The sequence below is a fragment of the Pteropus vampyrus genome, unplaced genomic scaffold (genome assembly GCF_000151845.1).
Source record: "Pteropus vampyrus isolate Shadow unplaced genomic scaffold, Pvam_2.0 Scaffold86, whole genome shotgun sequence".
NCBI classification, from domain to species: domain Eukaryota; kingdom Metazoa; phylum Chordata; class Mammalia; order Chiroptera; family Pteropodidae; genus Pteropus; species Pteropus vampyrus.
Window position 1 is genome coordinate 3,041,062 of NW_011888867.1, and position 12,395 is coordinate 3,053,456.

At 37.1% G+C, this 12,395-nt stretch overlaps 1 protein-coding gene across 4 annotated transcripts in view; it reads right to left on the reverse strand.

Annotated features, from left to right (window-relative positions):
• Positions 1 to 4,237, reverse strand: part of PRDM2 (PR/SET domain 2) — a 100,656-nt gene extending 96,419 nt beyond the window's left edge. For all 4 annotated transcript variants that reach the window (XM_011363517.2, XM_023532608.1, XM_011363514.2 and 1 more), the window contains exon 1: positions 4,156 to 4,237. In XM_011363517.2, coding sequence (XP_011361819.1) covers positions 4,156 to 4,164 — 9 coding nt within the window. In that variant the 5' untranslated portion in view covers positions 4,165 to 4,237. The remainder of the gene's footprint in view (positions 1 to 4,155) is intronic.
• Positions 4,238 to 12,395: the final 8,158 nt, after the last annotated feature.

Genomic DNA, 12,395 nt, shown 5'->3' on the forward strand with positions numbered 1-12,395 from the left:
GTCTATGAGTATGTAGGTTACAGAGCAGAGCCCCTGCTTGTGTGGTTCACTGCAGAATCCACAACATACTGGGACGCAGTCTATGCCGGATGGATGAGAGAATAAGTGAACATTCAGAACAGTTAAGATAATGGAACTATGGATGGCTTACCACAATTCTCAGGGTTGAATCTGCAGCATCAAGTGATTAAAAGCTGTCTTTGCTATTTTACTATATAAAACTGTAAGCCACATTTAGAAGGCTAAATTGCAAAGCTGCTTTGCTACTGGTTACTAGAAATACCATAGATTACTGCTCAGGATGTAGAGATGCTGCAATCATAAGCTGCTATACCGACAGAAAATTTCAAGTATTAGTCACATTTTTTGAGTTATACAAAGATTCTTTTTAAAAAATTAAGCGTGACTCGGTAAATTAGTAATCAAGGCCACTTAATTATTATATCATTAAGGCTAAGGCTTACAATGTTATGTTAATTATATTTCTTAAAGCTGGAAAATAAATTGCTAGGGCTGTACCGAAATATTATAGTTCTCCTCTTCTCCTAGGCACCTCATGGACTACATTGCTCCTCTCTCTCAAGTTTTAAGAAAGATATGGCCACAGACTAACTTTGGCCAATTAAATGTAAATGGACGTGATGGGAGTTGAGACAAAGCCATTATCATCCTTGGTTCTTGAGCAACTGCAATAGCAGATCCACACTGGATATATACTGCGAACAAGAAATAAATGGGTGCTGTGTTAAGTCCCTATGATTTTGGAACGGCCTGTTTGTTAGGGCAGCATAACACAACTTATCCCGACTGACGGCAGTACAGCACAGTGACCAAGACCTGGGCTCTGGCATCTGACAGGCCCGGGTATGAATTAGAGCTCTACCACTTACTGTTTGAGTGATCATGGACAAGCCATGGCCACCACTCTGTGCCTCAATGCCTTGATCCATAAAATGGTTATAAAACCTACACTTCATAAAGTGGATGCAAAGACCGAATTAATAAGAAAATGTATTTGTAATACTTACCTAAGTGCCTGGCATGTTATTTTAAATACTCAATAGAAAGGAAGTGGTATTAAACTCTAGCATACCTACTTTAAGCTACTATGAGCATATTATGGAACTTTGCTCACCTTGGATGTTCTGTGAAGTACAGTATAAGTCTCCTTAATGTCACCAATAGGTTCTACAACTCAAGTAAAACGACATATAACAAAACCAATTTTAAGAGAGGTTAATTGATGGAAACAAGAGTTAAGTTCCTACAGCAAGCATCCCATCAACATCGTAATGAAAAGACACTGAACGGAAGGACGCAGAGGAACTGCTATAAGGCATTCTAAACCCTTTACTCAACAAGAGGGTCCTTTATAAAGTTCTAGATTCTCCTAGGTAAATCTAGGAAAAAAAGGAGAATAGTGGAACATCTTAAAAGTTAAATGTTAGGATGGATGTGCAATGTTACTGCATATACAGTTTCTTATACAGAATATCTATGATTTGCAAATGAAGAGAAGAGAAAAATGGAGAGCGAAGGGAGGAAGCGGAGCGACTGCTCCCCTAGCCTGCCAACCTAGGCTCAGCTGGAAGGACAAAGGCTCACGGGCAGAGTAAGCGGGGCCCTAACCTAGGAAGACAAGAGATAGTAAGAAAGGGGTAAGTGCTGAGTGGAGAACAGACTGGAAGAGAAAGGAGGACGAAGAACACGGGGGTCTGGGGGCTCCCTGGCCCAGGACTGGAGTTAGAGGGAAAGCCTGGTGACCACACCAGGAATGCCCTGAAAGACACTGATGACCCTGAACAGTTCAGGATGCTGCTCTAACAGTCAGTGCTTAAAATACCAGGAGGCCTTGGGCTTTGGACTCTTGTTCCCTCTAAAGGACTAGCTTGTAAACGATATGGTATGCTCACTGCTAGGATCCCTTAGTGCTTAAAAATCAACTTTCAGGTATACATGAATGAATAATTCTGTGCTATTGTTGTGGAGACCACGCCTATCATAAGAGACAGATCTGACAGCTAAAATTCATCAAGGTGGTGTTGATCGGTCCCTAGAGGGAAAAAATCTAACCCTAAACTCTCCATCAGGATTTTAATTAAAAATCTGAATTCTGTGTAATTATTTTGAAGTTTTTCAAGCATTTATTGCTCATTTTCACTGGGTGCAAATGCAAAGAATAAATATGAGGAAAAACATAAAACATCCTGAAACAATTTTTAAAAACTACTGGGACAACTATTGAAAAACACTCATAGATTTCATGTCACGACACAATAATCAAGATCAGACACCATGCAACCAATATTTCTCAATTAATGAAAAGATAACGAATGATGCTGGAAACTTTATTCACAAAAAGTGGACAATTTTTATAATACAAATAAAAGTTTCGTTAGCACCAGACCATTTAAATTATACCCGAATCAGAAATGTGCTAACCATTAAAAACATAAGAGGACACTTTTCCACTGATATTTGGCATTTGGCATCAAAGGCAGTCCTCTGCAGATCTGATATTAAAACATGTCAAAACCAAAATGAAATTGTAAAAGAGCCAAAAAAAGAAATGGTCACAACCCTTTTGAATGGCATGTGGACTTTCTTTAAACACAAGTTCGATATAAATAAAATATTAAAGCAAAAGTGCGAAGAGGCAAACAGGTCTAAGTACATTAAAAATAAAATATTACTGGCCTAATACAGTATAAGAATTAAAGCATTATTAAGCGTAAGGTTAAAGCTGGAGCCACTGAAATAAATGGCTGCTGAACACTGACGTAACAACAGCACCGTCAATACCCAGATTCCGCTCTGGAAGCGTCCGCTATCACGCCGGTCCAAAACTGACCGTTCTGACGACAGTTCTTAGGCAGTGGAAAACCAAGTTCCTTTGGGTCCACATTAAGAATCGGTCTTAAAATAGGAAAATAAATGAAATCTGTGACAAATATCTTCACATGGCTTTGATGGGCAATGACTACGAAAATTCATAGTTCTCTTTCCCTCCCCCATTTTACCATTTCAAAAGTAATCTGCCTTCAAAAGCATGCCAGGAAAGCTGCAAGTTTTAAAATAGAAACCATGTGCTCCATGTGTTCACCAGATTCATTTTTTTATGACGTATGGTCCTCTGCGTTAAAATAAACATATTTTTGATAAAGAAGTAATGAAAAGAAATCAAAGAATCCATTCCAAAAATTTCACATCTCAATGCAACACAGGACTGAATTTATTAAACTTGGCCACCTAATAAAAGTAGCCTTGCGATCTCGATTAGAGGCACCTATAAATGAGAAAAAGGTGTCCGAGGTTTCAGTTGATGAGGGATTCAAAATATTTTCAAGTCTTATAGCTTTATGCTAAGCACTAAAAATTATAGACTTCACGTTTTTAAGTTTTGTCCTTTGCATTTTTTAAAAAATGTGTTTATGAAGATTTCAAAAGAGAATGTTTCTGACACCCATAAATTTCTATACCGCAAGTGAATGATAGTAAGAACAGGAAATAAGAATCCTCCTTTAGAATACATTAAATCCACATAACTGGTTTTACTTATCAGAACACCTTGAGGCTATAGAAATATCCATGGCAGAACTGTTTAATCTCCAGGTAATCCCGCGTCTTTCTGTAAGGAGAAGCATATCTTACATTTCAATATCTGCCCTCTTGTTTCTATTCCAGCAACAGGTTTTTTAAGGACAGAATGCTGAAAGTTTCCCATCTGATCAGTTTCAGTCTCTAAAGTAACTTTCAATCTTCTCTTTTCAACCAATGAGTAGTTACAAAATAAAAAGTATTCAAAATAAAAGCTAAATAAGCTTTTATTTTTTATAAGCTACAACAAAAATTAAAAATTAACACTAGAGTGTGGCAAGGAAGAGGTAAAAAAAAAAAAGTCTGAACGAAGGTCCCTAAGATGAGCCCTCTACTCAGGGCCCCACAGAAGTGCCAAAACACCAAAAAAATGCACACTCCACGAAATGCACACTCCACGAAACGCACACTGTGGAAGCAATGAGCTTGTTAACAGCATTAAGAAACAGGAAGGAAAATCTGGGCGGAATGAATGTGTATGTTACTACCTTTTAAAAATCAAGAACTGGTCTAACATCTAGGTAATGTATTTGTATAAATTCTTATTTTTAAACTCACCTGATTCATTTTCAATTCCTGTTGTGTTCTGAAAAGATACACACAACAAAGACACTTCTTTGATTACATGAGCCCTAAAAAGAAAAACAGACAATTGTAATATGTACCTGCCTACACATTTACAGTGATTTAAAACCACATACAGAACTGTAGAGTTTGCTCATAGGGCTATTCATAAAGAAACTCCATGCCAGATCAACTTCGATCTACACTGAGAGCTTACTTCGCAGATTTATTATCTAAACAAAATAGATTTCTTACTAATCTTTATTAGGGCTTCACTGTACTCTCTAATTGAAAGCAGACTCATTAGAATGACATCAAATTTTTGCTTTGGAATTGCATCATTCCTAAGAAATAAATTAGCTTTGTTAATAGAAACACAAAGCATTGCTGAGCAGCTTATTACCCTTTTACTTATATCGACACCATGTTGAAAACAAACCCAATCAGACCTCTTTACATTATCTTGTTTTCCAAGTTCCTGAAGTAGATAGGTGAATTTAATAACATTTTCATGGGGAATTCTCTTTGAGGAACAGAACGAAAACCCTGTAGTAAAATGCAAATGTTTTAATAAAGCTGTTTCAAAGAAACTATAATTATTCCTTTAAAATTTCATAGTATAATAAAATAACAAGACAAAATCATTTCTTATGCGCGCATGTGACATACTTGTTTCTAGATAATAATCTATGAAGATAGTCCTTTCTGCAACATAGATCCTAGGAGCCATTTGGAGCCATTCATAATAAATGAAAATCATGCGACTTTATGTAGCACTTCTACTGTAATATTTTAAATGTTTCAGCATGTATACACACACATCATTAAACATAATTCTCCTATTTTTCATTAACTTATAATAATAATTCTCTCCTTCCTAGACCCCCGAGACACTGCTCATCTTGTGACTTTATGATCTAATTGTTCATAAACCAAAGAATGTGTAACTTAATGACAGTCTTCATACTACAAAATGTCACAAAGAACAATGCTCTGACATTTCACTCCAATTCATTCAATAGGATAGTCTTCCTTGAACCACTTAACCACACTCACCTGATCACCTTTAGCAAAGGCATTATATTTAAGTGAGGGCCTGGTCATCTGAACTAGCTTTCGTTCATAACCAGCACAGGGAATATATTCCATAACTTGCATCTTGTTAGAGAGCTCAGTCTACCCAGACCAATATAAACTCTTCGTAAGTAAATACTCAGTGAATACAATTTCATGTAACTGGAGGTCAAACCATGAAGTCCATTCCTTTCCATTTTAATACTGAGCTTCCTTCTCATATGTATTTAACATGTCCTTCCCTTAGGATACATCCTAGATTGAACATAATTGATCCTTTTCTATGAAACTCGGTTGTTATGAAGCTACAAATGTATAACTGGGTGTCAAACAGCGACGAGGTTGGTGGCCCGGAGGTGTGCACACCTGAACCCCACCACCGCAAATGCCTTCTGACTGCCAAACACTTCTACTAGGAGGATCTTGTGTGAGGCCCCAAGTGAATAACAAGTCTTCGCCTGCCTCTCACTGAGCTTTTGTATGTGGATTAACTAACACTGGCCATGGGGAGTTCTCTCTGAGGAACGGAATAGAAATCCTGCTGTAAAATGCAAATGTTTGAAGGAAAGACCTTTGGAAAGAGCTGCAAAGCGTTACCATTTCTTTTGGTTTGTCGTTTTCTTCTCACAAGAATCAGCAGCAGCAGCATGAGAACTCTCTTTTTTGAAGCTCCTTCGAAGACCTGCACATACTGTGCTACCTTCACAAAAATCAGCTCAGTTAATCTTCACAAAGGCAAGTACCAGCATCCTCGCCCAACCGGACACAAATTCACAGAGGTTAACGGAACGCAGTCACGGTCTCATCATTTTGGTTTCTGCAATGGCTGCTTAACCATATTTCACCAACTTTTTACTCCTGCCTCCACCCGAGCACCTACTATGTGTCAAGCACTGTTTATGAGCAGTGAGCGGGCAGATTCCCGCCCTCTAGAGGAAAAGATCTGCAATAAACAACTAAGTAAAATGTACAGCATGTAGAAAGTGAAAGCTGGAGACAGGGAGGAGTTGGGGTTACAACGCCTTTATCGCTGTCAGCCTGTTAGCCAACAGCATGGTCAGAGAAAGCCTCCTTGGGAAAGGGACATCTGCCTGAAAGTCAGGAGAAGGATAAGCCTGGAAGGTATGGGGAAGGAGCATCAAAAGGAAGTGGGTACATGGAGTAAGAAAAGAAACCCTTTATGGCAGCACACCTGGGTATCTGAGGAAGGGCAAGGATACCAGCGTGGCAGGCACACAGAGAGTGAGAGGGAACGGGGAAGAGGTCACGTCAGAAAGGTGTTAGGGTGGGAGCAGGAATTGGGGGAGGCAGATTAACAAATTAAGAAAATTAAGATATTACAAAAAATAGGAGCTTGATCTGGATTTTACAAATCTGAGGATTTAATAATATACATGTACGTCTCAAGATACTGCTTCCAAATTCTAGGACAAGTCATCCTTACGAATATTCAAGTTAACATATATGGGCTTTGCAAGGTAAGCACTGTTCACCAGAATATCTATAGCTTTTGCATCCAGAGATAGAAAATCACTGGGAGGCTGAAGGTGGCAGAAGTGACCTTATGTGACTTAGGTTTAAAAAGAGACCGTAAGGGAGCAGGGTGGAGGTAAGTGGATGTCTTAGGAGGCTAAGTCCCCAATCTCTGCAAGAGATGATGGTAGCTTGCCCCAGGTAGAAGAGATATGAGAAGTAACCGGATCCTGGATATATTTTAAAAATAGAGCCCCAAGATCTGGGACCACAATACATGCTAGGTATGAAATAATGAGAGGAAGTCAGGGATGACACCAGAGTTTTTACCCCAAGGACATGGAAGGATGGAGCTGCCATTTTCCGAGATGCTGCCTTCTTCTTCCCATGTGCTTTTCGTTTGTATTTCCCTCTTTTTAACACTTTTCTCCCTCGCTTTTCATTCCCAGTTGTAGCTGCTAGCTTACAGGCACAATTCAAACAATTGAGATACCCTGACATCTGAAACCTGATGTCAAAAATATTAAAGTATAGTCATCCCCCTGTATTCCCAAGGGATTGGTTCCAGGACACCCCCCCCACCCCACCCAATCCCCACAGATACCAAAATCCACGGATGCTCAAGTCCTTACGTAAAATGGTATAGTCGCATATAACCTACACACATCCCTCCTTATCCTTTAAATCCTTAGATCAATTATAATACTTAATACAATGTAAACGTTATATAACTAATTGTTATCCTGTATTGTTTAGGGAATAATGACAAGAAAAACAGGTCTGTAAATGTTCAGCACAGATGCAGTCATCATAAGCCTAACTACACAGTACACGTCAGCCACAACCTAACTACATAGTACACGTCCTAACTTTTATTTTAATCTCTTCATCTATGGCTGCTGAATCGCAGGTGCAGACGTGGGAAACCCACAGATGCGGGAAACCCATGGATGCAGAGAGCCGTCTGTACTGAAAACATTTTATTCTTCCATTCATTATTTCAACGAATCTTGACTTTTTCTAAATGAAAAACTTGTAATTCAGATTGTTACATGATTAACAATCTTCTCTGACTTTCTACAATGTCCGTTCCCTGTTTGTTAAACAGAAGTGCATTCATCACTTCTTTCCACAGAAAAGAAGAATGTTAACACCTTTTTTTTTTTTAAGAGTCCACTGTACACCTGTCTGCTTGGGACCATCTTGTCAATCACTTCTAACCCTAATGGCTAAAAATCAGACCCTCATTTTTTTCTTTCTCCTTCTTGACTCACCACATTGTAAAATTATACATATAAACTATTTTACGATATCAAAAGCAATGCAAATCAACATTGACATCTCGAATGATATTTTTTAAGTTAAATTCTTTATTAAACTATACAAAAACAAGGGATGTTACAATGAAAGAACTGAGACTTTGGCAGTGTCTTTCAACAAAGGACCACTGCGTTTCAGGCTAGTCAACTCTACCCTGGGAGGGACTGTCCCTTCTTTTAAGGCCATTTAGCACTGCCCTGGTGCAATCAATGCCAGTAGTGCCTTAGAACATTGTGACAAGCAAAAATACCTACACACACCGCAATATCCTCCCAGTTGAGAACCTCTGAACTATAGACCCTAAAAGTAGTTACTAAAGTAACTTCCTTATTAAAATTCCTCCAGCACTGCCAAACCCCAGTGGGAGTGTCATGGCAATCCTTCGAAACTTTCACGGTCAGTGTGGACTTCAATAGCACTGTTTTTATATATCCAATGAACTAATACAGACACCTCAAGGTCAAAGGTGAGAACTTGAACTATCAATGCTATCATTGTAGAGACAGAGAGGAATCTTTCCATACACATCACGGAAACTTAACTCTATCTAATTTTTTTTTAATGTTAATTAAGTGCCTCTCATTTTCCAAAGGTTAATACTGAAAATCTTAAAATCCCTAGGTTTTAATAATATAGATGTACTTAACTTTTCACGATATTGCTTCCAAATTCTAAGACAAACCATTCCTACAAATGATACCATAAAGATGATATGATTATACATGATCAGTATGAATATATCAACAATAAAATTATCAAGGTCCAACCCCAAAAACTGTTAAGCTGCTGTCATCTGATATGAAAGACCAGAGACCAGAAAATATAGAGATATGCAAGACACCCTAGTGCTTGGACAGACTAGCCTGCAGCCCCAGCCATATCTCTATCACCCATCCCCTGCGATAAGGCAGGTTAAACTCAAGACAAACACCAAGTAACATTAACACATATAACAGGTTGAATTGTCATGTCTGCCCTTTGTAGACTTGTAAAAACTGTAAAACTATATGAAAGCAAAGTAAAAGCAATAGCAAGATTTTTAAGATTAGTTTAAGTCTGAGAGGGACAGGGAGAGAATTAGGAAAATAATTATTTGATTTAACTTGCATATTTGCTTATAAGTCACTGATATTATTTTACAATTATTCTTTTGTATCAGTTTAGATCTTCTGGGGCTATTTGCAAAATAATTAAATTTGCAACATTCATTGGTCACTAATATTAATTATTTTATAATTACTTTCTTAAGTTTCAAAAAAATTCCACACGACTTGGAAGAAACTAACTTTTCAGACTCAGGAAGCAACATATAGCTTATGAAGAAATAGTAAAACAGAAATAGGAGAACTAACTAACTATGGTTGCGTCAAAAATTTAAAAGATCATAAATGCACTGAAAACATGGACTAGATGCAAAAGAAAAAAGTTTTGAAAAAAACATTTTGTGGAAGGAGTCTTGGAAAGTTAATGGCCTACATCAGATAAATATTCTAAAACTACATAAAGTAGATCTTTCATGGTAAATAGCATTGTGACAAGTATAGAGATGATTACAATTGTAGTGAAGTAGATTTACAGTGTTTAACACTGAACTTACTCTGACCAAAAGATTCTTGCAATCCAGAAACTTCTAGAGGAATTATCTGAAAAGTCTAAGAAAAAAATCTAAACTATGCCAATTTTTCAAAAGCAGTTTTTATTAATTTATGAACACAGCTAATGTGCTCATTATTAAAAAAAAAAAAAACTAACACTCACATAATTCCTAACAGAAGAATAGAATCACCAAATTACAACCTATAAATTCTAGATATCAACATAAAACAGTTAGCACCTACTCGTTGGAGTAAGCAAAAGCACATAATTCATAAATATTGAATCTGCCCAAGAATTTGCTAAATAAAAAATCATTCATTTTCCTTTTCTAAAGTAACGAACACGATTTCAGTAATCATCTAGAACATCTAGTTTCACACTAAAAAATATAGCCTCAGCTTTCCTTTTTAAAAGACAGACTATATTACCACATTGAATAAGCAAAGCAAAAAATCAAATCTGATGTTTACCATTTTAAGACTAAAGAGATCGCACATGTGTGCTTGAATGTATGCACGTTTGTGTGTGTGCGCGTAAAGAGAAAGACAGACTGAGAATATAGCAAAGATTTCATAATAAGTTGATGAATCAGAGGGTGTGAACTCACTGCTGCAAACTGGTTGCTCATGTCTCTTGCCCTCTAGAACAATCTCAACCCAAGGCAAAAAGGCAATGGTTAAACAGAGTATAACACAGGGAGGAATTTCCCCACCTAAAAAGTATACGAGAGATAGAGAATAGAATGCTCACAAATAAACCAGTAATTCCTCCCATTTCAATCAATCGATTTCCTCAAAGAGGCTCACGACACCACAGACAAATATCCCGGGGGCCAGATTCTCCAAATTCACAGAGCAGAGTGTCCTTCCTCACACACACCTAAATAAGTAAGCAGAGTTCAGCGACTTTACTTGAGGTGGGAGAATTTGATGCAGACAACAGTTTCCATGTTAATACTGGGAAAAACAGAGGGTCTGCTGTTCTAAATGGCTTTAGAGCTGCAGAGCGCCAATGAAAAACTGAGGCTGATTAGAGCTTTTGTTGAAATGTGTAAGTTTAACACCACAGTAAAATGTTAAGTAAGAAACCTATCGATATGCTAGGCAAGTACTAAAAATCTAAATTTAGATTACAGCATTCTAACGGTTTTTCCTCCCCTAAAATCTCTCCTGTACTTGGAGGGAAAAAAAAATTAAAAGGAAATTTTTCAAAAAATACTGCTCCAAGCATCCATGAATAAAGAGGTAGCTTAGCAATAAATGTGTAGCAATAGCTGATTATTTATCATTTACCTGACTGATGTTGTCAATAGCTATTAATATATGTTCTCCCTTATTCTTCTGATTAAATTTATACATCTGTGTCATTATGTTGCACTGAACATATAATTTACTACATCACCAATTTCAGGTTCTGTTTATTGGGTTTCTACAATAATTCCCTGTAACTCCACAATTAAAAATACCCAGTTTCTCTACATAAATTAAAGCACATTATTCTTACAAACATTAGGACATTCCCATGGTGCTAAAAAAAAAAAAAAAAAATCATTGTCAATTTTCCTGGATGAAATAACTCCATCCGATCAAAATACTCTTGAATTAAAAAGTTAATTTCCTTTCCTTATTTTCAAGACTAATTTGCCAAAAAAACATAGATGTAAGAGTCCACATGAAAAGGTAGGTGGTTAAGAATACAAATGCTTTCCTTGCTCTCTGATGAGAACTGTGCCAGATTCAGGATTATTCTTACAAACCCCATTTCTCTTAGGAAAAGTACAACTTATCCAACTGTTAACTGTATATTCTGCAAAATCACATTAAAATCAAAGAAGTTCCTATAAAACAATACTTTTCTAACACTTCCCTATGTTAGGTGTATAATAATTTTAAGTCATTAGAAAAGGAAAATTAAGTTGATTCTTTCCTAATACTCAAATACCTAGCTTTCAACTCAAACACAAAATTTATAAAGCAAGATGCCACATTTCACAATTCCCCAAATAAAATAAATTCTCAGTTAACCCTCTGAGTTATTGCTTTTCCACTGGAATTCCCAATAAAGATGTTACGGTTGTGATTAAACATTAAAAATTGAGAGACTTTCGGGAACCCTGCAAAATACTTCTGAATTTCCCGAAAAAGGGACGAAAGCTTCAGCAACATCACACACGGTCCTGACATTCAGGTATTCACTTCCTCCCATAAAGACTGTCTAAGCATCAATATAGCCACTTACAAGTGGCTGCTCATAGCTTTCTGGGCTTTTCCTACACAATCAAATACATAGGAAAACTCATGTTGCACAAACCTACATATAAACAATAAGGAGGCTTCCTGAATGCATAAGTGAACAACGTAAGGCAAAACTGGAAGTTGTACCAAAGCGACAACTCACTATATTTGGTTAAGGTGCCAGGCACGTACATCACTTCAAGATTCTATAGGACTTCTCCCGAGTTTGTTAAGGTACTGGCTATTTTAGTAGGGAGCAACTGTTCCCTCTCAAATCAAATCTGAGCTTTGGCGTCTACCCTCTAAATATGTCACTACTTCTGTTCTCAAACGCACTTAAAAATAGCAATGCTTTGTTTGCAGAGTGATGCTGGTGTATTTCTCTACAGTTAAGAAGCTCTCGTACATACACAAGTTTTTATTTTTTAATGGAAAGTACGTTTCCTCAAAATAAATTATTTGTAGTTCTTGTTTCAAGGTGAAGACAAACGGCTCCCCATTTACAATAAAAAGAATGACAGCCTCTCTTGGTTACTG